Source organism: Microcebus murinus, chromosome 7 (assembly GCF_040939455.1).
Source record: "Microcebus murinus isolate Inina chromosome 7, M.murinus_Inina_mat1.0, whole genome shotgun sequence".
Lineage (NCBI taxonomy): Eukaryota > Metazoa > Chordata > Mammalia > Primates > Cheirogaleidae > Microcebus > Microcebus murinus.
In genome coordinates, this window is record NC_134110.1 from 28,372,979 (window position 1) to 28,398,964 (window position 25,986).

The 25,986-nt window shown below is 35.6% G+C and overlaps 1 protein-coding gene across 22 annotated transcripts in view; it reads left to right on the forward strand.

Moving 5' to 3' along the window:
• The window catches only part of PTK2 (protein tyrosine kinase 2), a 271,799-nt gene that overhangs the window by 115,889 nt on the left and 129,924 nt on the right, over positions 1–25,986 (forward strand). For all 22 annotated transcript variants that reach the window (XM_076004993.1, XM_076004982.1, XM_076004986.1 and 19 more), the window contains 3 exons: positions 8,640–8,719; positions 8,950–9,012; positions 24,245–24,299. In XM_076004993.1, coding sequence (XP_075861108.1) covers positions 8,640–8,719; positions 8,950–9,012; positions 24,245–24,299 — 198 coding nt within the window. The remainder of the gene's footprint in view (positions 1–8,639; positions 8,720–8,949; positions 9,013–24,244; positions 24,300–25,986) is intronic.

Here is a 25,986-nt window from a genome sequence, read left to right on the forward strand (position 1 = left end):
ATTATATGTTTGACTTCCCTTGGTAAAGTCTCACTGCAGATTCTGTTCTGTACATGCTTGGAAATTCCAGAACTATTACAGGCGACTGATGAATTGTCCTACACAGGCAATATCCAACTTTGGAAAGAATTTAATTCCAAAGTTGAAAAATTAGTTAGGAATCTAGAATTTTCTGCTATTTAAACACACACACAAATAAAGGGGGAGAATATAAAGAAATAATTGGGCACTTCAGCTTTTTATAGCCAAAGCATATTTAACTGAGAATGCAGCTGAGATATTATGTAAGAACTTGTATATGGAGATTTTCACTGGATTCTGAGATAAATTCATCATATTATAAGGGTCCCAGAATTTGTTGATACTGATTCTTTTTAATTGTTTAGATTCTGTAGCATCTAATACATGTATTCTTTGGCAAGTTGTGAAATTAATAGTAAAACAACTATCCATGATCCTAGTGCTCAGATGAAAAGAACATCCTGATACTTCCCTGTCCCATGTCCTGTGCTCCACTCCCACCCTGGCCCTTTCACTCCACTCAGGCAGACATCATCCTGAAGTTTATCACTCCTTTGCTTACTTTTATTTGCTGGTTGCCATGTTTTAAATCATATGTGTTTATTTTTCCGTTCCACCCTGAAGGTATAAGCTGACTCTAGTTATCTGGTAGCCCTCTTTATTCTTGTCATTGCCCTGAGTATGTTTAGGCTTTGTTTTGTTTTGTTTTGTTTCTCAGCTCATGGAAGCATTTGAGAAGATTTTTTAAAAATATTTTGTTCAGCAGTTTTAGTTGCTTTCAGTGAGCAGATTAGTCAGGACATTCAGTTCACCTTGTTGTCAAAAATGAAAGTAATCATCCAGGGATTTAAAATTTTAAACACCTCTTTTGGTTTGTTCAGAAAATAATTTTGCTTTGTGGTTAGAGACTGTGGTTCATTTGATATTTGATGTTCATTGTTTAAATATTTAGACTTGTTTTATCATCTTGTACATATTTTTTTATTTTTTATTTTAGTGTATTATGGGGGTACAGGTGTTAAGGTTACATATCAAGAGTACATATTTAAATTTTATAAAGTTTCCAGTTTTGTGTGAGTAGAATGTCAAGGCTCAATAAATTCCCATTTATTTAAGAGTTAATTGTGTTGTTGAGATCTTCTGTGTCTGTAATATTCTTTTTTCCTACTTGAAAGATAGTGTTGCTGGATACACATGATTCAGCGTGGGAGTTATTTTCTCTCAGCATTTTGATGATATTTCCTACTGTCTTTGAGTTTTATTGTTGCTATCGAGAAGTCAGCTCTCATTTTGTCTTTCTTTGTGGATGATCTACCTTTTCTCTTTGGGTGGCTTTCAGATCTTTTGTTGTTTTGCAGTTTCATTACAAACGAATTGTGGATTTCCATTTTTTCCCCTTGCTTGACCTATGTTGTGCTACCTGTACCTCTGTGGGTTCAGGTCTTTTTTATTCTGGAAATGTCATAGCGGGTATCCATTCAGATATAGCCTTTCTTCAACTCTTTATTATTCCTTCTGGGATTTCAGTTTGGATCTATGTTAGAACTTCTCAGTGTATCCCTCTGCATCTATTAATTCTTTTTCATGTTTTAAAGTTCTTGTCTCTCTGGGTTGTGTAATTCATGTAAATCTTTCAGATCACCAGCTTTCCTCAATTGGGACCAATTTATGTTTAGTGCATTTGTTGAGTTTTTACTGTTTTTTTTACTATTTTATTTCCATTTAAAAAATTTTTTGCCAGGCCATTTTTATGGCCCTTATTACTTGCTAATTTGTCTGCCTTTTATTTCTTTTACTGTTTTGTATATATAATTAATGTCTCTATTCTGAGTCTGAATTAAAGTATCTAAAGTCCTTGGGCTTCACATCTTTTGGTGGCTTGCACTGACTCTTATTCATGGTGACTTACATTCTCCTGTGTTTGTTCTAAACTCATATTGTATTAAACTTTATATGTGGGAATCTTGAGAGCCCAGTTTGGGGATTCTTCCTTATAAAGTTTTGTATTTTCTTGTTGGGAAACAAGAGGTGCTACCAAGTGGGGACCCTCTAAGTAGATTGTGAAGATCCTTCCTTCCTACAGGAATCTCAGGGTCAGCTCTATTACCTTGGGCAAGTGGGGAGACTGCTCAGTCCTCAGCCACCTGACAACATAGATGTCCCCTGTTCCCCTATCCCCAGCCCAGGGCATCCACCAGGATCTTAGCTTGTGTTTGTTTTTATTCCTCCCTTCTCCCCACCTTTCCTTTACCTTCTTTTGACTTCAGTAACGTAAGAACAACTGTTTGTTATAATGCACCCAGAACCTAGTTCTGATTTAGCTGGCAGGTCCTTTAGCCATATTGTTGGAATCCTAAACCTCTGAATTGTTACTGTGTTTAATTGCCTTTTATCCCATGCATTCTATACAAAGGCCCTGGCAGAAGGGAGCTTGGTGATTCAGGGAGCTGAAAGAAGGCCAGTGTGGTGGGAGGGCAGTGGTGGGAGAGAGACAGAAATGGGAAAGGATGGCTTGAGATGCCCTTTTTCAGTCTTCTGACCTTCATTCTTAAGGCACTGGGGAGCCAGAAAAAGTTTCACACAAAGCAATGACAGAGTTGAGATCTAGGTTACAAAAATGTTGTTATCACTGGTCTAATAGTATAAAAGAAGGTAAGGGTCACTGTATAGAGACTGTCACTAGTATGAGCAAGCTTCATGGCCAAGTTTGATCGCTTTGATCAGTGATCTAACTGTAACTGTGGAGAAATTATTTCTCTGTACCCTAAGGTTTTATTTTTTTCTCTAATGTTTTATTACAAAACTTTTCAAATGTGCTGCCATGGTGGAAAGAATTTTACAGTGAACACCAGCATCCCCACGACCTAGATTCTACCATTAACATTATGCTTCCTTTATCACATGTCCCTTTTATATCTCTGTCCCTTTATCTGGTCATTATCCATCTTAATTTTGGTGCATTTCAAAGTCAGTTTGAGATATCAGTGTACTTCAACGTGTATATCATTAACTAGAGTTCTATATTATAGTTTTGTTTTGACATAAAGTTTATAAAAATTAAATGCATAAATATGAAGTATATATTTATTGAGTTTTTATAAATACATTCACTAGAATAATATAAATCCCTGTTAGGATATAGAATATGACCATCACCCCAGAACATTACCCACTGATTCTCCCCATTCAGTCCTCTCCCCAGCCACAACAAGCAACCATTGCTCCTTCCCTACCCCCTGTTGTTTAGCTTTGCCTGTTTTAGAATTCCTCAGAAATAGGCTTATACTGTATATATTCTTTTATGTAAGGCATCTTTTCTCAGTGTAGTATTCTATTATATAAATGCATTCTCTCATTGATGGACAGCTGGACTGTTACCTTTTTTTTTTTACTACTATTAATAAAATGACTATGAACATTCTATTCCAAGCATTTTTGTGAACATCATTTCTTGGAGTAGAATTGCTAGGTCATAGGGTAAGTATATATTTATTTTTATAAGAAAATGCCTACCCTTTTCTCAAAATGGTTGTATGATTTTATATTCCCTCCAATAATGTATGAGAGTTCTGGTTGCAACACATTCTTTGCAACATTTGGTCATGTCAGTTTTTCATTTTAGCTTTTTTGGTGGATATGTGGTAAAATCGTGGGGTGGTTTTCATATTCACTTTCCTGAGTACTAACTATTAATAGTTGAATATTCTTTCATGTACAGATTGAATGTTAGTATGTGTTTTTTTTTTTTTGAAAGTCTGCTTATATCTATCTTTTTGCTCATTTTGTATTGTTAAATTGACTTCTTTTTTCCTCTGATTTTTTTTTTTATCGTGGAAGAATATAAATAACGTGACATTTATCATCTTAACCATTTTTAAGTTACAGTTCAGTGGTATTAATACATAATGTTGTGCAACCATCATCACCATCCCCCTCTATAACTCCTTTCAGTTTATAAGACCAAAACTCTGTAATTGTTAGACAGTAACTCCCCATTTGTCTAACCACTATTCTATTTTCTGTCTCTGATTTTGAATTGTAGCACTTACTCATATATGTTGAATACCAAACCTTTGTTATATTATGTTTTGCTCATATTTTCTCCCAGTATGTGGCTTGTCTATTCGTTCTCTTAACTGATTTTAGGGTTTTTAATCTAGGGAATAGGGCATTGTTGTGTATTCAATGAAATAATTGATCAATGCACTTACTAATGTTGGGCTCATAGTGAATACCCCAAATATTATCTGTTTTAATTTATTTTAGAAGAATCAGTATTTTTAATGGTTTGACTATTTTATCTGGGTAGAAATATAATAATTATGTTTGGGTTCTCACTACCACCACTCCCTTCCCACAAAAAGAAGGGAGGGAAATAGATTGTAGTAAACTGCCTTAATTTTATTATTCCTAATGTTGAAATTTCATCTAAGTCCATTTTCAGTGCTATCATGAGGAAAACAGTATGTCATTGGGCATATTAATGTGTGAGTGTTCTACTGGTTGAACATTACTGTTAAGTATACAAATAGTTTCATTAAAAGATGTCCTAAATATGACTACCAGTGTGAGAAATCTCAAGTGATTCACTAAATGTTTTTGACCCATTTTCGAATATCCTGAAAGATACTAATCAGCACACTCTAAAAATAAACTACAATCTTGTTATTACCCTATTCACTGTAGAGCAGACATTTATAAAAATAAGTTTAGGCAATAAAGCTAATGACTCATTAGAAAGAAAGAAAATCATGGTTTACCCTGAAGTCAGATTTTTCCTTTGCGATATTACATTTTATTTTTATTTTTCTCCGTCTCAGTTTTCATTAAAGTTGTATTTGATTGGCAAACTTTTGCAAATTGTGGTGGAAAAAAATCTAAGAAATTAAGGAATTATATACCTTTGACGTTTGAGAAATCAGATTGTGTGTGCACATGTGTGTATGTGCATGTGCGCACATGTGTTTCAGTGCAAGTGCGTGCACACTCAGGCCACCCTCAAATGCACACATATACACATGTGGACATACACTTGACTTCAGATCTTCTCTTAAAAAATTGATATGCAATTAGATGATTCATTTACCTCCGATATAATTTGTGGTTACCCATTATAAATGGACAAAATAAATAAATAACAGTGGAAACATTTATTGTCATACAGGTTTTCTGGCTTCAATCCTTTCCCTTTACATCTATCCTCAACATATAACATCCTAAGTAATCGTTTTTAAGTGAACGTTTACTTCTGTTTTTGCAGAAAGAAATCCAAATTCATCTTATTTTTAAAGTAGAAAACATGAAACAAATTACTTTTCAAAAAACTTTAAGGTAGTGTACACTTTAAGGTAATGTACACTTTAAGGTAGTGTAATCCTTAGTTTGTGTATTTTTATAGCTTAGGTATGAAAGAGGAAAAATTAAGGAATTAGTTTTAGTTGGGAATTGCTATTGAGTTCCTTGTGTACATAAAACACTCTGATCTGACAAAAACTCAGCGAGGAATGTTTGACAGTTGAGTCAACCAGGCTATGAGAGTAAAATAACTTGTGTTGGGTCACTGAGCTAGTAAGCAAGCTAGCTTGTCAGTTCACCTTTGTCTGCTGTCAGCCCCATCCTCTTTCACATGCTACCAAGGACTTTTTAGCCTAGTTGATAAATTTGGGTAGCTGTTATATTATTCAGAAGAGACCAAAAGAAAACACAAAATCTCATGTGGCAGCCATAGCATTGAGTTGACATGGCATAAATTATGGAATAGTTTAGGATTAATATTTTCTATTAGAGAATGTGAGCTATTTTTATATTAAAAACCTATGCTTGCTTCGATTTCATAGTAAGATGAAAAAACTCCTGAGTATAAATGCAATACTTGCGCAAAGAAATCCAAATTCATCTTATTTTTAAAGTAGAAAATTAACATGACACAAATTAACTTTTAAAAAACAAAAAACAATTTTCAGAGGTCTTTTCTTAAAACAATCTTGAAAATTTGCTTTACCTAGAGTTAACAAACAATAGTAATCCACAGTAGAGAAAGAGGATACAACATAATGGCAGTGTTAAAATGAACCTGGAGATGCATGTGAAGCTATTGTGTTATATATTGGGGATGTAAGGTTAAGTGACATGTGGTTCCTGTTTGTCACTGATCTTCATTCTAGTAAAGACTGCGCTGTGGAGGAGTTCTCAAGCAAAGATACAGGTACAAACTAAAGTCTGAGTTTTAGGGGTTTACAAATGGATTTTTTTTTTCTTTTATGAGACAAGGTATTTCTCACTCTGTTGCCAAGGCTCTGGAGTGCAGTGGTGTGGGCTCACACTCCTGAGCTCAAATGATCCTCCTACTTTGGCCTTGGAAGTAGCTAGGAGTACAGGCGCATGCCACCATGCCCGGCTAATTTTTTCTTTTTTGTAGAGTGAGGGTCTCTCAGTGTTGCCCAGGCTGGTTTCAAACTCCTGGACTCAAGTGGTCCTCCCACGTAGGCCTCCCGAAATGTTGGGACTACAGGCATGAGCCACCACACACAGCCCAGATCTGGATTTTGAGTCCTAGCTTTAACACTTACTTATGTGACTCTGTGTAAATTAAGTTTTCTGATCTTTATATTAATATAATAGGGTTAATAAAACCTACCTTGAAGAATTATGGTAAAGGTCAGAAATAATATATACCAAATGCTTAGCATAGTACCTGGTCCCTGGTAGATACTCCTTAAATAGTAGTTCCTTTGCTATCATCTTGATCATTTTCTTTAGGTTTTTCTGAGGCCATAAAATGAGAATGATAATAGTGCCCAACTCACAGTGAGGTTGTGAGGATTAAATGAGACATTACATATAAATCTGCTTGACGTGGTGCTAAATATATATACCTTAAGTGTATATACTTAAATGCTTGATAAATTTCATTTATTTGTAAAAGGAAAGCAATTCTGCTGGGAGTTAGTAGAAGGGAGGTAGTAAAGAAACATTTTATAAGGGAAATGAACACTGTAAATGACCCTGAATCTTGAAGCCCAGCCTCCGGACATGATGATGCTCTGTGGCTTCAGAGAATGCTAGAATGTATCTAGCCTGGATGACAGAGAGCGAGAGATACTTGAGTAGGGTTTGTTTTCATTCCTTTAGTAGAGGGGACGCTGCTGTGGGGCTTGAGGTTAGGATGAGGGTCTGTTGTGATGGCTTCTTCCATGTAATATCACTACCCTTTGCAGAACACATCAGTCACATGAGTGGGTTTCAGGCCATGGTCATACACCTCTGATAACCAAGAACGGTAGATTGGAACTGTAGGAAAAACAACTCTGAACTTTGAAGATACACACATAAATGAAGGGATTTTTCCATAAAGATTTTAAAATTATAATTTTCCCTTTTTTCATTTTTATAACTAACATGAATTTGGTTTTGATGAATGAAATACAGCATTTGATTATATTTTTCCCACTTGTGAATGAATAGTGTTTAGGAATTATAGTAATTAATCTTCAAGCCAGTTTTGTAATGCTACATTTTCCTCAACATACAATTGATAATCTTCTGTGGTTCCTCTGGAATCTGCACCAGACAACTAAGAGCCACTTAATGTTTCCATCAGAACACCTCTGGCATTTCTCTATCTTATCTAAATACCTGCCTTGGTTTATCTCTTGTGCTGTTATTTTTGTGTTCAATAATAAACCTACTTATGATACAAAAACTTGGTTTTTTAAAAATTTAGACTGACTTGTTTTATAGATGCAAGAGCCAACTGAAGTATAAACAAAATTATTCTAGAATGAAAGCTTTTTACTTAGTTCACTGGATTAAGTAATTTTGTTCCAAGTGATCAGGCTTAAGTGCCTACTATGTATAAGGAATAGAACCTATTGTTGCTTGTAAATTTTATATGGTTTCAAACTCCTGACCTTGAGCGATCCTCCCACCTCAGCCTCCCAGAGTGCTGGGATTACAGGCGTGAGCCACTGCGCCCAGCTGTAAATTTTATATGGAAAATAACATTTACACACAGGTACCCACACTTCAGTTTGATAACTGTTTATTCATTCATTTGCCCAATTGTTCATTTAATAGATATTTATTGATCATCTGGGTGGAGGGTGCTAATGCAGAAAATAAAGCAAAGATATTGAGAAGGAATAATGTTTAGATCAGAAATAACACATAGACCAACCTGAGCAAGGGTGAGACTGCAAGGGCTGAGACAAAATTTTACAGCAATTTTGCTATAAAAATGTAGCAAAATTAGCCAGGTGTGGTGGCACGCACCTATACTCCCAGCTACTCGGGAGGCTGAGGCAGGAGAATCGCTTAAACCCCAGGAGTTTGAGGTTGCTGTAAGCTAGGCTGACACCACAGCACTAGTGAGACTGTCTCAAAAAAAAAAAAAAAGAAAAGAAAAGCTCATACATGATAGGAGCTTTTTTCTTAGTAAAAGACCATTTTATTTCTTTAATTATTTTTTGGTATGAGTCATTCTTATATCTCTAGTATCTAGAGTAATTATTGACACAGTATAAAGTAAATGAAAGATACTCAATGGACATTTATTGAATGAATACATCCAAAATGTATTCTTTAAAACAGCACTGTTTTACCCATTCCTTTTATTGTAGGTGAAGAGCGATTATATGTTAGAGATAGCTGATCAAGTGGACCAGGAAATTGCTTTGAAGTTGGGATGTCTAGAAATTCGGTAAGATGATAAGTATACATTGAGATCTTTATTCATCAATGGTTTTCATTATATTTGAAAATTTTCAGGTGTTTATTTGCCTTGTAAGGATTATTAGTAAAATATTCAAGTAAAAATATGAGAAGAATCTGAATTAATCATTAAGCAGATAACTCTCCCCTAATTTTGATCATTTTACAACTTAAACATTCCGTGTATATACATGTAATTGATGTCTTCCCTGATTTTAGGCGATCATACTGGGAGATGAGAGATAATGCGCTAGAAAAGAAGTCTAACTATGAAGTATTAGAGTAAGTATTACATACCCACACTACACCAGCAGAACTATTATAATTTAGTTCTGAACTAATATTCAGAACTAAATCATTTGCTAATTTATCTTAAAATTAAATACTGACTCTGAAATACTATTGTTTCTAAAACTTTTCTGTCTGGAAGAGAGAAAGTTTTAAGAATTCTTGATGGCATTAATTGTGTTAGCAAACATTTAAATTTGCTGATAAATATCTTAAGGCTAATGATATGTATGGCCTGTTAACACATTATAAACTTTTATAGATTTAAACTCTGTATATTTAAGCACAGTGAGATAGCATTTCATTTCTATTTATATTGAACTCTAGAATTACCTATAAATTGCTTATAAATTATTAGTCATATTCTCTGTATAAATTTACTGTGGGTTTTTTCACAAATGGATGTATATGTATGAATTGTTGCTCATGTATTAGAAAATTTAATCATTAAAAAGTTTAGAATAACTAAAAATGTTTCTGATAATGAAATGAATTTGTATATTATACTATTATATTAGATTGTATTAAACAAATATAATCCAACCTAGAGCTTATGTCTTGGGAGGGTAGAATTTCTGTTGCACTTCATCTTTTTGATGATTAATTCAGCAAAAGATAAATGAGCACTGAGTCCTTGGTAGCTAAATGGTAGAGACTCAGAAATTAATAATACAAAATTTTCACCCTCAGGAAGCTTACTGCTAGAAGGAAGAATCTCAGAAAAGTAAGCAAAATTATAGTATACTAGAAACCAGATATAGAAGTATCTATGAAGTGTTTGCAGGTGGGTGGTACTTGATGTCTGAGGTGGGTCTGTAGAGAGATGTTGTTTAATGCTAATCTTAAAGGGAGGGTGAATGATACACAGAATGTGGGCAGGTAGGGGTTGTTAAGCATGGAAGCCAATCTGGGAGGAGAAATCAGCATTTGCAAAGGCATAGAAGAAACATGGGCGATCAGATAAAGGTTAGAAAAGTGTAAGTTCGTTGGGGATAGAACACCATACTTATGAGGGAGAGATAGTGATATGTATACATGGAGTCCAGGTCATTGCTTATCTACATCGTTTAGAGTCTGGACTTGGTCCTTGAGCATTGCTGACTCATTGAACTTTTTTCATCAGGACAGTGATTTGATAATATTTGTAGTTTAGAATTCCATATTCGTGAGATTAGAATGTTAAAAATAAAAGCAGGGCTCCAAGAAGCTATTGCATCTTTCTTTTCCATGGGAGAAATAATGAGACTCTGAGAGAGACAGAAGCAGTGGCTATGGAGAAGTTGGATTAGCAGAGTTGGACCCTATGAGACTGGAGGCCTGGTCAAAAGAAAAGAGGGATCCAAGAAACCTCTTGGCTTTTAGTCATGGGCCGAGAGGGATACCAGTCACAGGAAAAGAGCATGCTTGAGGAGAAAGAATAAGTCGTTTGGGGAATGTTGATTTTTCAGTCTGAGGGAACATTCATATTTTTTTAAATGAAAAGGGAAAGAAAAATATTCATTTTGTTATCTGTTATGAAAGGACTAATACTAGCAGCATTAAAAATCTCTGACAGCCAGGCAAGGTGGCTCACGCCTGTAATCCTAGCACTCTGGGATGTCGAGGTGGGCAGATCATTTGCGCTCAGGAGACCAGCCTGAGCAAGAGCTAAACCCCATCTCTACCAAAAATAAAAAAATTTAGCCAGACATGGTGGTGCATGCCTGTAGTCCCAGCTACTTGGGAGGCTGAGGCAGGAGAATCACTTGAGCCCAGGAGTTTGAGGTTGCCGTGAGCTAGGCTGACGCCACGGTACTCTAGCCAGGGCAACAGAGTGAGACTCTGTCTCAAAAAAAAAAAAAAAAAAAATCTCTGATGATACCCAGTGCTACCTTGGTTTCTAAGATCCTCCTCCAACAAAAGAAATCAGGGCTTCTTAGAAAAATGCCTAGTTCTAAGGAGAGAGAAAATACAGGATGAGCCTAGAGCAGTTTATTTTGCTGGAAAGAAGGAAGTACTAAAACAAACAAAACAACAAAAAGACCAGGCAGGGTGGCTCATGTCTATAGTCCTAACACTTTGGAAGGCTGAGGAGGAAGGATCACTTAAGACCAGGAATTCAAGACCAGCCTGAGCAATATAGTGAGACCCCATCTCTACAAAAAATAGACAAATTAGCTGGGTATGGTGGCTCATGCCTTTACTCCCAGCTACTCAGGAGGCTGAAGCAGGAAGGATCACTTGAGCCCAAGAGTTTAAGGATATAGTGAGCTATAATGTTGCCACTATACTCTAGCCCCAGATTATAATTCAAAGTATAAAATAAATTTCCATGAGTTAATACTAATATAAATGATTGAATAAATATGTGAAGAAGTGACCAATCTGCTCTACAGAAAAATTCCAAATATTGCCAATATTCCCCTGTTGAAAGGATGTGAAGCTCACCCCCAAAGTATAGGCTACACTTGGTTGCTTGTGTGTAAAGGGTATAACATAGAAAGGGAGTGAGGGAAGAAAGTAACTTCACAGTGAAGGAACCTGACAGATACCTCCTGAACCTGGAGATCCAGGTCAACATTAGCAGTGATACGTCATGTTGATAGTGTGTACCCAAGGTGCAGTGTGTTGACAATGGCACTTTACCTCCCCAAACCCATTATCCCAGTCTAATCATGAGAAAAACATCAGATAAACCCACTTGCAGGACATTGTACACAATACCTAACCAGTACTCTTCAAAACTTTCAAAGTCATCAGGGAAATGAGGGAAGTCTAAGAAACTGATATAGCCAAAAGAAGCCTAAAGAAACATGGTTAAATGTAATCTGGTGTCCTAGATAGGATCCTGGAACAGAAAAATCTGAATGAAGTATAGAGTTTGTTAATAATAATATGTCAATACTGATTTATTAGTTGTGAAAAATTCACCATAGTTATGCAAGATATGAACAGTAGGGAACCTGGTGTGGAGTATATGAGGTACATACCTTTGTAACTTTTTTGTACATCTAACTATTGTAAAATAAAAAGTTTATTTCAATTTTTAAAAATTGATGTAGGATCGAGGAAGCAGAAAGCCAGTCAGTACTTAGAGATGATCTAAAAAGGTACAGCTGTTGGTGAATAATTATGTGACGTCAGAAATGGAATGCTAGTTCAGTGGCCTGGAAGAGTCACAGGACAAAGATGCCTGGAAACCTGTGATCGTCCTTCAGGGTCACTATGGAAGGCTGCCCTAGTTCAGTGATTGGGGAAGAATGCTGTGAATTGTATTCTATCCTATCTCTGGGTGAAGCCAAGACAGGAAAATGAAAGATAACTGAAAAATAGAGTCTGTGTGAGAACAAGAGGTATACAAAAGAATGAAGAAAGCCAGATGTACTGCCAAAAGGATACAGAGTTACAGGAAGAGAGATGCCTGAAAGAAATCTCCATGGATAACGCATAGACATGTTTTTAGCAGCCAGAACAATCAGTTAAAAGAAAATGAAGAAACAGGTATCCATCCAGGTGAGGTTGCAAATAGTGTGTTTGGAGAAAGGAGTTTTAAGTTCAAGATCTGTCTGAAATGAGAGTCAAATTCTACTCTAAAGTTAATGTAAATTTGGCTTATTTTTAGAAATTACAGAACTATAGATGACAGAATAGATTATGGAAGAGGACAAATTGGGTTATTAATCAATACCTTTAAAACCTTGGTGTTTTTGTGGGGAGTCAGTGAAACGGAAAATGTGAGAATTACCATTCATAAGTCAAGGCTTGTGATTATCATTACCTGGAAACGAGAATTAGACCCAGCATAACCTGGTAAATTAGATCCTTTTCAGAGGATATGATTGAAAAGTTGAATGATATATTGTTTTGAAACATAGCTATTTAGCATTTCACTTATATGTGATATTTAAGGTATAGGGGAATCTTCAGGTTTTCATAGTTCTAGGATATTATTTTGCTCATTTTGCTGTACCTTCTTTCTAAATTCCTATGCTGTTGCTCACTGTGGTGATTCTTTGCAGTTCTATAAATTGTGTGAATTCAGTACCTGATCTCTATATGAGAGATGGATTAGTTGAGTGGGCTCTTAGAGTAGAATAAATGTCTGGGTTTATGTCCTAGCTCCATTTTCACTAGCTCTTCTTTTGCTCAGTTTTATTAGTAAAGCTCTTGGTGTTTGTTTCTAAATCTGTGAAATGGGGATAATGCTGATACCTAACTATTACTGGGTTGTTTTGGGGAGTTGATAAATAATCCATGTCAAGAGCTTAATATATATAGTACCGAACACTAAATAAATGTTAACCATAATTGTCATTATCATTATCCATAGGAAAGATTGTCAATCAGGATAAAAAAATCAAGCTGTGTAGAGTTTTTTGAAAGAGAATTAAGAAAAAATAATATAAAACAATGTGTTCATTTATTGACTTAATTTTGAGTGCTTTAAAGATGATTTTTAGTTTATTTGTTTCAAAGATAATATATTATAGTTATTGAATGTTATTCATTCTGGTTATTGAGAAAATTGAAACTACACTGTCAAATAGGAAAAAATCTTCAAATCCCATCACTTATGGATAACAACCTTCAAGTCTTACTAAATATCGTTATATAGCCAGCCCTCTTTTTTAACACACGTGTGTACACATACAATGCAGTTTTTAATATAATAGTTTTTAGTATAAGTAGAATGATACTATACATGCATCCTGCTTTTTTTCTTCAATCTTATGTTGTTGAGATCTTTCCATGTAATTAAATACAAATATATATTAGTATACTACTCCATCAAATGAGTGTATAATACTATATTTAACCAGTCACCTATTGGTGGAAATTCCATTTGGGTTAATAACGTATAAAGCATGTTGCCATTTTTTGTTCATTTTTACCTAGATGATAAGACAACAAATAATAGTTTTATTTCCTTACGTAAGTTTGATTTCTTGGTAATATTAAACATCTTCCCATATATGGCCATTTTATTTTCCTTTTGTAAATTGCATTTTTATAAGTTTTCTAATATTTTTTTCTTTATTAATCTTGAGTCTTTGTCATATTAACCCTTGATATATAATGTTAGTTCTGTATATTCTTTCCCAGCTCATCTTTGTGATTCATGTATATGTGTGTGGCTTTAGTAATAGAGAAGTTTGTCCTTTTTTCAGTGTAGTAAAATCTTTTCGTCTTAGTTTTTGAGTTTTGTGACCTGATTTTAAAAGGGTATTCAATGATTTAAGATTGTTAAATGTTTGTTCTGAAACTTTTATGGATTCATTTTTGGTTTTATATTTCCAAATGTGTAGATTTTAAAAAATACTTTCTTTTTAAATTAACTTTTAGCTTAATGGCATGATCAGACAGCATGGTCTATGTGATAAAAGCTTCTCAACTTTTGTGGAGACTTTGTGGACTAAACTAAGAGCATTTTGCCACCAGTGTTTTATTATGAAAAAGTTTCAAACATATAAAAATGTTGAATTCTACAGTGCATCCCTGTGTATCTATCACCTAGATTCTATAGTTATTAACATTTTGCTGTATTTGCTTTATATGATCAGTGTTTTAAATGTTTTAGTGTAGTTTAAAAAATGTACTTTCTAATCAAGCTTGTTAACTATCTGTAGTGGTATTTTGTCTTTTGCCATATTAATAATTAAGAGAGGTGTTGAAATATTTATGATAATAACTTTGCCAATTTCTTCCTATAGGTCTGTTAATTTTTGCTCTATATTTTGAGACTCTTTTATTTAAACATATAAACAGAATGCTTATATCTTCTTTGCAAATTGAATCTTGTGTCATTATTTAGTGATCCTCTCTTATGTCTAGTGGTATATTTTTGTTGTTTTTGTTCTAAGGACTGTTTTCCCTTCTTTAGGTTAGGGTTGGCCTGGTTTATATTTTCCATTTTTCACTTTCAACTTTTCTATGTCCTGATACTTTTAAAATGTATCTCTTTTAAATATCATAAGGCTGGATTCCTTAAATCCAGTTTGCTAAATCTTTTAAGTGATATGCTTAATACTTTTATATTTGTTAGAATGAATTATATATAGGATTTGCTTGTGTTATCTTTATTTCTAGTGCCCTAGAAATAAACTGTGTATGTGCATATGCATGCATGCTGTTTATTTCTTAGTTGGTATTCTTATTCCAAATGTTTTTCTCTAGTGATTTGGAAATTTGTAAACTATCTCTACTCTTTAATTAGTTACCCTTATACTTTCTATATTAACCAACTCTAGATTTTAAAATCTAACCAACTTTAGATTTTAAAATCTAAAACTCTAGATTTAAAAATTTTCTATGTAGCCCTCTCTTAAATAATACAAAGACCTTGGAACACCTTAACTCTCTCCACTTTCTTCTACCTTACATGTCATTTTTCTCGTTATTTTAGTTATATCTTTTTTTACTTAAACACCAAATAGTAGACATTTATTGTTATTCTATACAGATATTTTTTGCTTGGCTATCCCTGCATGTTTATTATTTTATTTCTTAAACATCCCTTCTGGTATACCTTTCCTTTTACTTCAACTATCAGGGGTCCTCAAAGCTTTTAAACAGGGGGCCCGTTCAGTGTCCCTCATACCGTTTGAGGGCCGTTGGAGAGTGTGGCGCACATTCCACACATGTGCACTGTGGGCCCGGGACTAGTCGGCTGCAAAGCAGGACAGGCAGTGGTGGCAAAAACACCCCATGGGGCGGATAAATGTCCTCGGCCGGCCGCATGTGACCGGCGGGCTATAGTTTGAGGACCCCTGAATCGTTTGGATCATTGTATTATCTCAACACTGTAAAGATAATACTCTGTTATGACTGTGAAAAAAGTCTGTTGATATTTCTATATAGTTTCTCTTTGTTTTAAGATCCTTTCCTTATTTTTGGTCTTTTCTAGCTTTGCTTATATCTTGGGCTTAGTTTCTTTTTATAAATCCAGATGGACCCAGACATGCTTTTTAATTTTGTGGATTCCTGTTTTCCATCTGGAAAGTGTATGCCATTATGATCTCTTTAATCTCTTAACATTTTTCATATTTTTTATCTCCTTTTCTCACAATGGCAGTATGTATGTAATTTCTTTGGATTTGTCTTCTAATTCCTTAATTCTCTTTCAAGTAGTTTTTCACCACTTATGTTTTTCATTTGTAGAAGTTCGATTTCTTAAGATGTAATCTGCCTTCTTCATTCCTGGTAACCTCTTGTTGTATGCTCCTCTGTAGTTAATTGTGCCAGTTCTTTTAAGTTTTTCATGCATTGCTGTTTTATGGTCTGTGTTTGACAATAATATTGGGGTATTGGGGTGTTCAACCTGCTGTTACTGTGACTCTTGTTCAAGCCCCTAGAGAGGCCTGAATTAGAGCCTGGTGACCCTAGATTGGGGCTTCATTTCTGCTGTTGTGGCTTCTGACATGAGCCAGGGAATAATGCCACCTCAGCTTCCCTCCAGTCCCACCTCAGGGCCAAGTGCTATGTTCTTTGTCCCTACCTTACAGGTACCCTCAGTCCAGAAACCCAGAAGTAGCATTTTGTGTATGTGTATCGGGAGCATCCTGGAGACCTGCATGTTTATCTGTGTGTTGGTTAAATGTCCTGTTACACCTCAGCCTATCCTTCTGTCCTTCTGACATTAGTTTTCCTTTTTTTTTTTAATGTATATTATTTAAAAGTTTTTTATATGTCCTTTTTGGTGGTAAAATTCTGTTTTTGTCATCTTGTAATTTTCTATATTTCACCCTTGTTCTTGAAAGATACCTTTACTCCATTAACGCTTCTAGATTAAGGATTATATTTTCTCAGTACTTTAAAGATACTTAACAATGGTTTGGTTATGTCCTCCATTGCAGCCATTGAAAGGCTGATGCCAGCGCTTTAGGAGTGGCGCTAATGGAGAGATACACTGTGACTCTCGTGCATACCACAGGAGGAACTCAGGAATCTGGCAGCCGTAATTCCTGAAGGAGAGTCTGGGCCTAACTTTTTCCTACCTTTTTTTTTTTTAGTAATTTGGAGCCATTTAGAAATTTATATATTTCCTCAGTACAGAAAAGAATTATACATGAATACAGAATATTACTTTTCTTTATTGGTTTTATTTCAGAGTTATCTTTTTCCTTTCTAATAAGAAGTAAAGTCATGAAATAGTCCACATAATTGATTAGATTCTATTAATAGCAGAAATTTTAAAGATAATCTCAGTTATTTATAGTCTAATGCAGATTACCCCTTTACCTTTACTTTGTTTCAAAGTAACTATTTGAATTATGCTAAAAATAATGAGGCCCAACTTCTGAGAGTAGGAAAAGCACAATCTAAAAACTTATACATTGTTTTCTTTAAACCAACTGAAGAGTTCATCAGTCTTTCTTTCCAGGCTTGATAGAACCTTTACTGTAGGCAAAGGGGAAGAACGAGATGATGAGGGTCTCCCCCTCCCCCACCCCATCCCTCATACTTTCTTTCCTAAGGGCCCATGCTACCAGGTAACTAACTGAAATGTAAAACAGACAAGACTTTATTTATATATTTTGTAAATAGGAGATGAGGAGGAGAGAAGAAGGCATCTACCAAAGGAGGTCAGATGTTATAAGAAAAATATTTTTTATCGGCCTTTAAAATTGCATTGCCAATATCGACAAATTAAACCAAATACAGTGTTAAAATTATGATTCCTAATATGGTATTAGAAAAGGAAGAATCTTAATTTACCAGCGATTATTTCCCAAATGAGAAAACTATAATATGAAATTATTTTAAATATACCACTTAAACTTTTTAGTTCTGTTCATTTCCTTATTAAGTGATTTGCCTTTTTTAAGAAATTTGTTTTTTGTCATCTTTGCATTTAGAGTATTTTGCTATGGTTGTGTTTATAATTGTGTTTCTCTCCCCTAATAGAATGTGAGTAGCATCAATGTAGGGATCTTGTGGTAGTCCCCATACATTATAGAGAATCTGATACTTATTAGATAGTCCATAGATACTTTTCTTTTTAGGGGACAAGGTCTTGCTCTGTCCTCAGGCTAAAGTACAGTGGTGTCCTCATAGCTCACTGAAACCTCAAACTCCTGGATTCAAGCTATCCTCTTGTCTCAGCCTCCTGAGTAGCTGGGACCACAGGCATGTGCCACCACAATGGGCTAATTTTTTTTTTTTTTTTTTTTGTAATTTTTTATAGATGTGATCTCACTTTGTTGCTCAAGCTAGTCTACAACTTGTGGCCTTAAGCAATCCTCCTGCCTTGACCTCCCAAAGTACTTAGATTATAGGTACATGAGCCACTGTGCATGGCTAGATATTCCACAGATAGTTACTGAATGGATAAATTTGTTATTTGAAATTAGCTGAGGTTAATTATGATTATGCTTTGTTTTCATTTCACTTTTTAAATTGTCTTTCTTGTCAGCAATAATCCATTGCTTTCTTTAGCTGCCTATAATAATACATCAAAGAAGGAGATGTTGATAGATTTGGTGGGAATTGGCAGTGGCTTCACTAAGACAGAAGTTCATTTTTCTCTCATGTAAAATAAGTCCTAGACAGTCAGTGAGCCTCAGTCACTGGGGCTCCAGATTCCTTTTACTTGCTATTTCATAATCCATAGCCACCTCATGGCCTAGGATGGCTACTGGACCTCACCCATTACATGTATATTCTAGCCCCCAAGAAGGAGGAAGAGATGGGCATTCTTTCTTTCTCCCTTCAAGGACACAAATGTGTATAAAGTAAGTCCTCACTTAACATCATCAATAGGTTCATGGAAACTGTGACTTTAATCAAAATGGTGTATATCAAAACCAGTTTTATTATAGACTAATTGATAGAAGCAAGAATTAAGTTCTTACAGCATATTTTTGGTCACAATCATCACCAAACTTCTAGATAAAGGTCCAAAGATTTCTAATATTAAATGTTGAAATAAATGTGAGCTATGCATACATTTAGGAAAGATTAATAAAGGCAGATCATTGTTTACCCAATTATTCCAGTTCAAGGTCGCAAGTGTCAGGAGCCTCTCCCCATAGCTCAGGGTGCAAGGCAGGAACTAACCCTGGATGGGAAACCACTCCATTGCAGGGCCTGCTAACACACCCACATTCACTCACCTTGGGATAGTGCAGACACACCAGTTCACCTAATGTGCACATCTTTGGGATGTAGGAGGAAACTAAAGTACCAGGAGAGAATACCTACATAGACATGGGAAGAACTTGAAAACTCCACAGAGACAATGGCCTCATCTAGGAATCAATTTTCTTTTTCTCATTAATGTTATAATGAAACAACATTGAATGTAATGGTGTTATGTAAGGACCTGTTGTATAATACTTTACTTTAGGGGACATTGGCCAAAACATGGTCACATGGCCACAACAAGCTACAAAAGAGACTGGGAAATGCAGCACTGTACCAAAAGACAACTTTTTATTACCCAGGATAAAAAGGAGAATATCATTAAGAAACAATGGCAGTCTCTATTAAAGTTAGAAAATTTTAACATTTATCTGTTTTTAAGAGGCTTAACGTGTAAGTTGGAGGTTAAAGTACCTCGGTTCTGTTTTTAAATTAAACATACACAATTCCGAGAGTTTTGAGAAAAGGGTTAGATAGGGATACTACATGAAAATGCACATTTGAAGTTAGTTTTGCTTGCATTTTTGCCTGGGATTTAAATAACTGAAGGAATTATGTTCAGAAAATATTAAACAGGGTCACCAGACAAAGTCAGAGTCTTCTCAGAAATATCACCAGAGGAGGAATAGATTTATCCTTCACATAAGAATTCACTTATAATAAGCTTAGCTCCCTTTTAATATGTAAATAATTCTTATTTTAGTCTGAGTCTACTTAAAGCCTGCTGTGTTATGGTATTGTGGACCTAAGTGCACATGTGTGGGACAAGACCATAGGCTGGGAATATCCACAAGACTGTGGAGTGCTTGTCTTGACAAGTGGGGAATGTTGATGGCAGTGAAGCCCTCCACACTGTCACCTTCCCTCGACCATTCTGGATGGCAATGTAAGGCACTGCACAGTCATCGTGCATAGGATGTGGGAGGACAGAGGTCTCCAAGCACAAGTATGCTGATTTCCAGAAACACTATGATGGTGGGAACATTAGAGAGAGGAAAGGAATTTTGAGGTTTAACAAAACAGAGAGAAGACCCTGTCATTCATAATGTTCTAAATATTTCGTTTAAAATTAAACATTAAGAGAATTCTTGTATATAATTGATCACAAAAATAATTTTAAGTCCCAGAAATCCTAAATTTTCAACAGCTAAATTTATTGGTTTTGAAGGCTTATTGTCTCATAATACCTTTTACTGCATGGTCCAGTTACTTGTTTATATAAATATCTCACTTGAGAAAAGGAAAGATCCAGGTTTTCCTGCCCTGTGAGCTGTTGTGGTACCTATTATGCCATATCAATAAGTAAGAACATGAGTACAGCATTTCTCTTTGTGGCTTCAAATCCAAATAAATTTGAATCTTAGAGAATAGATTATAGAAACTCTTTTTACTAATCCTATCCTAAAAGAAAAGTAGGAAGAATAATGCTTAGAAGCTCCCTGCTATGTATGCACAGGTAATCCCAAGGAAAAGTTCCTTGTTTAATGTACAACTCTCTCTTCATTTCTCTGTGTCTCCTTCCGGGAGTCTTTCTGAACATTGTGGGAACCTTGTGTGGTTGTCCCTGTGGTAGCTGTGCACCTGACCCAGCGTCCATCCTTATCCCCATCCATGCCCTTACTGAGGAGCCTAGGTCCATAGCATCAAGCCCTGGAGCGCCCAGGTGCCTAAAGTCTAGCTTTGTTGCTGTGCGCTAGCCCTGCCCATGGTAGCTTTCTGCAGCAATAGAATGTACATTTTCTGCCCATTCAGTTCAGGAGCCATGAGCCATGTGGGGCACCTCATCATTCAAGATGCAGCTGATGCGATTGGGAACAGGACTTTTAATTTAATTTTAACTAATTTAAGTATAAACGGCTACATATATCTAGTGGCTGCAGTATTGGACAGCCACTGCTCTAACCTAGTGTTAACATTCTGTCATCTGTGTATGGGTTCAGAAGGTTCCTCTGAACTAATGTGGGAATCTAATAAACTGATGCTTGGATTTGGGAATTGGCAGTATTCTCAGAGCTTCATGGGAATTGGTTTTTTATCAAATAAGTTTGAATGTGTTCAGGATGTGCCCTTTGATGGTTAATAATAAAGAATCATCTTATAATAAAGGACAGTAGTTATATTTTTATGGTATATAAGTTGCGTTTTATTATTTTATTCACATATAGGGCAGTTGTGTAGAGTTTGGGCTAAAAGAAATATTATTCCGCATGAGGCTGTGAACCACTGCAGATTAGAGTGCATATCATAAACCAGGGCCAGACGCAGCTCACAGAGAGAGGTGACCTCGTATTGAAAATGGGACGGCCTACATGTCCCTGCCTGGTTTCCTAAGAGAGGTTTTAAATATAGATACCTATAATAGGCTCTTCCTAAAAACTCTGAACATAATACCTTAGGTGTTTCTCAGTCCTCTATGATGAAGTCAAAGTAGATTGACTTCTTGATTAAAATGTATTAAAGGTGGTGGTGTTGAATTTTGGTGATAATCTTGTGTACTTTAGCCTCATATTTATTTTCTCAACTGCCAGGTATCTAAAAAGAGTTCTAACGTGTGGACATATGTTCATCATTACATGAAAGTATTTTTTTAACTGCATATATGCTACACATTGGCCTTAACCTTTTTTTTTTTTTTAATGGAGTTGTCTTCACCTTTGAAGTAAAATTAACACCAAGTAGTAGTCTTTATTTTAACAAAGAAATATGCCCTCTTTTATATTTCTTAAAATATATAGCCTTCTTGGTCCATATTTAATTTTCCCCTTGGTAACAGAAATTGTTTACTTTCCACCTGACTCTGAGAAAAATAAATGTGTAACCAGGCTGACAAATAGTGGTTGGCAGCCTCACAGTTGGCAAGAGGACATCCCCTGCCTGGTCTTTCCTTCAATCAAATACTGACATGGCCAGTCACCTTCTTGAAACACCCACTAGGAGGGCATGGACACCTCACTCAGCCTCATGTGTCTAAAACAGAACTGTTGTCCCGCACCCACCTTCCGTTTTTCAGTACATGTCATCAGCATTCCCTCTGCCATCTTTGACCTCTCTCTCCCTCATACCTCATGTCTACTCACTCATCCATGGGGCTAAGCCACTGAACCTCCCCAGTTACCACTTCTGCTGCTTGCCAACAAACCTCAGCCCAAGTCATGCCTCCCTCAACAATAAGCAGAAGGGCATAGTGTATTTGGACCAAAAGCTCTCAGGACAAGGATTCTGAGGTATTTCCAGAGGAAATGAAACTGGTCCCCTTAGAGTTCTAGGAACTTTATAGACACATTCTTATTTGATCCTCAGCACCACTATATGCAGTAGGAATTGGCATCCGCATTTTACAAGTAGATAACCTGAGATTCCCAGGTGTCAACAGCCAAATCCATCGTGAGGCAGAGCCAAAATTGAAGTCAAGAACTCTCTGTTAGGAAAATAAGTGCTTTTTATTATTGCCTGAAAAGGAAGCTAGGAAAGAAAATGTTCACAAATTATGCCTTAGAGATTCCAGAGTGCTTTCCTTTTATGTATTTATTTTGCTACTTCCCAGTAGTGTTTAGCATCAAAATCCTTAAAATGCAAAGACCCTGTGTTTTTAGGAGGCAAAATGAAAAGGAACTTGGGTGGATAGTTTTCCCTCCTCATATCTAATAAAGTAGGTAATGGCAGTGCTATAAAGGTAAGGAAGGGAAGTCACAAATAGACATGGTTAGAGAGGGTGTGGAAAACCAGAAGTTATATGAATTAACTGATAGGTAAAACCAGAAAACTGAATGTTATAGAAGCCAAGAAAGAGAATTATAGGATGTAGTAAACATAATAATAACAAAATAAAAAGGAATGAGAACTGAAACCAGTTTTGGATTTAGCAAGGAGTTCATTGATTTAGGCACTACCTTTTGTATAATCTGTAAGAATAGATTATAATATAGATGACAAAATAAGGGATTAGGTTTGGATAGATAAGATCAACCATACAAACTAACATTTCTGTTTTTGTTCATAATGCCAGCTAACTTATAATTATGAAGTCATCATGTTCTTTGATACTTTATATTCAGTTTATTGTTTTCTTTTGTTGATCCTGAAAAGATACCTGTATTTCCCTTGATCCTTTTATAATTTGTGTCTCCTGACATTCCTTAATGTCTTTAGAGGCATTACTGCATTTTACTAGTGCACAAGTGCCATCTAGTGGCCAAAACACCTGGGTAACTTACTACCCAAATTGCATGGAAAAGAATCAGCTATTCCTTCTGATGTGTTTTCTTGACCAGGGTGCTTTGAGGTTCCTTTTTATTTTCTTTTTTATTTTTTCCTTTTCTTTTTTAACCCCTTCCAAATCATGAGGTTCTTGATAATAATAATCAATTTAATTTTGTAGCCTGACTTAAAGTTGCTGGGATTTCCAACTCTTAGTATAAATACAAATGATTTATTTTAAAAAAAACTCTCAAGGTATATCATGAAACTGTTCCTAATCAAACCAGCTGTTTTCTTTACAAATATAGTATTACCCAGTTGGAATTATAATTGATGTTTATGAGGACAACGTTTAAGCAGTATCTGTGAAAGAACAGTTTTCTTTCTTTTGACTTTTTCTTTCTGTGTTTTTTTGGTTTGTTTTGTTTTTGGGGGGGCGGTTTAAGAGACAGGGTCTTTCTCTGTTGCCAGGCTAAAGTGCAGTGGCACAATCATTATTGTTCACTACACCTTTGAACTCCTAGACTCAAGCAATCCTCCCACATCAGCCTCTTGAGTAGCTGGGATTACAGGTGCAAGCCACCACACCTGGCAGAGAACATTTTTTTATATACATTGTAATTTACAAAGAGGCAATATTTTAGAAGAGTTTTCAACAATAAGGGTAAAAAAATCAAAAAGATTTCTACTTAAGCTAACCTTGTATTCATGTTTTCTGTACATACCTAGAAAATGATTTGTCCCACCCTTTCTGTGAATTTATTGGTATATTGCAGTGTTTATACTTGTTTCTGTCCAGAACAATATATGGAAGGATAAATAATTTGCAGTGCTTTTCTGTTCTTGCAAATGTGTTGTATTAATTGATTTGGTGGTGTTATTTGTTAATACACTTCTTTTTATATTTCAGAAAAGATGTTGGTTTAAAGCGATTTTTTCCCAAGAGTTTACTGGATTCTGTCAAGGTAATTAGAGTCTCCTTTATCATACTCAAATAATGAAATTATACCAATACCTTTTCCCCAGGGGTAAATTGCTTTTGGGAAAATAAAATACAGTTTCTCCCCTACATGTAAAAGCTATGGTATAAAAAACTGACAATGTACTGTATTCATATTAATGGCAAGTAGATTCTTACAAGTACAACTTTCTCCCATAAAACCATGATTTCACTTCTTGATTGTGTGTGATGCTTAGCTAAGTACAAAACTAAAGTAGTTACATGCAGAGAAGTCCCTGTCGCCTAGGTCTTTACAGTCTCAGATATTTTGACACGAAGAAGAGGAGCAATGTGTAAAAGAATTGTGGTGGTAGAATCATGAATATTGTGTGTGTATGGGTATCAGTACATCCTGAAGGTGTGTCTTCTCCTATTTCAACCATGTGGATGTACCTCTATGTTAGAAACTTTGGATAGAGCCTCAGTTCCTCTCCCTCCCCGTAGCTCCCACTCCAGTGGAGAGAGCTCCCAGTGAGGGTGGGGAGTAGACTCTGAAGTGTGATTCCCCAGCCAGTCCAGAGCACAGGTCAAGTTGTTCACGTGCAGCAGGGGGACACAGACTTGGGGGTTAAGACAGAGTCTAGCTCAGATGAGCTCTGCCCGTTGCTAGCCTCATGTTCTTGTGCCTGGTTTCTTCCACAATGGAGAAAATAATATTTTGTAGGGTTGATGTGAATATTTAACAGATTAAAATATATATTACTTATCACAATACCTGTCACATAGCAGTTCATAAATAGTGGATGTTACTGCTCTTTTTATTACTACAAGGGTCATGTTCTACATTCCATCAGCTGAAGCCCAGGCAGGATAAGACATTATGTTATGAGAGAATGTAGCATGGTGGTTCACAAAACTGACTCTAAAACCAAACTGCCTTGTGAAAATTCACCAGCTTGAATTGCCTGTGACTTTAGAGAAATTATTTAGTCTGTATTTTAGTTCCCACATCTGTAAAATGTGGATAAAACCAGTTTCTATTACATGGGGTTTGTATAAGGATTAAACAGGCTAATATGTATCAAATCCTATAACGACAGAACAGTTGCTCAGGAAAAAGGCAAAATTCTGCACTTTTATTGCATAGATCTGAGATACATTTCCATATGCCATAGTCCTGTAGAATGGCTGGATCAGTTAACATTTGCTTTCCCTTAAACAGGCTATGTCAATACATTTGTTTTTCCAAAAGCCATTTTGTTTTTACCTGCCTTTTTTCCTTTATATTTACATTTCTAGGGGATTGTTTTTAGTTAACATTCACATTGAGCTGTTGAACAATTACCTTATTATATATGGTAGAACTTTAATAGCTGTGTTTAATGCCAAAAACAGAATCTGGGGTGTATGTGCCTTAATTACTAAGAAAAATTTGTAAGATATTTTAAATCTCTGCCCCTTTGATGTTAGTGCTGTCAAAGACACATTTTTTAAAATCACTATACCAGTAAGACTAGTACGTCAAATCCAAATTGAGGGAGAGTCTATAAAATTCTGATCATTGCTGTTCAAAACTATCAAGGTCATGAAATAGAAGAAAAGACCAAAAAGGAAGAGGCTGAAGAGAAAAAAATGAGTAAATGTAGTGTGAAATCTGGAATGGTGAGAGGACATTAGTGGACAAACTAGTGAAATTGAGTTTAAGACTGTAG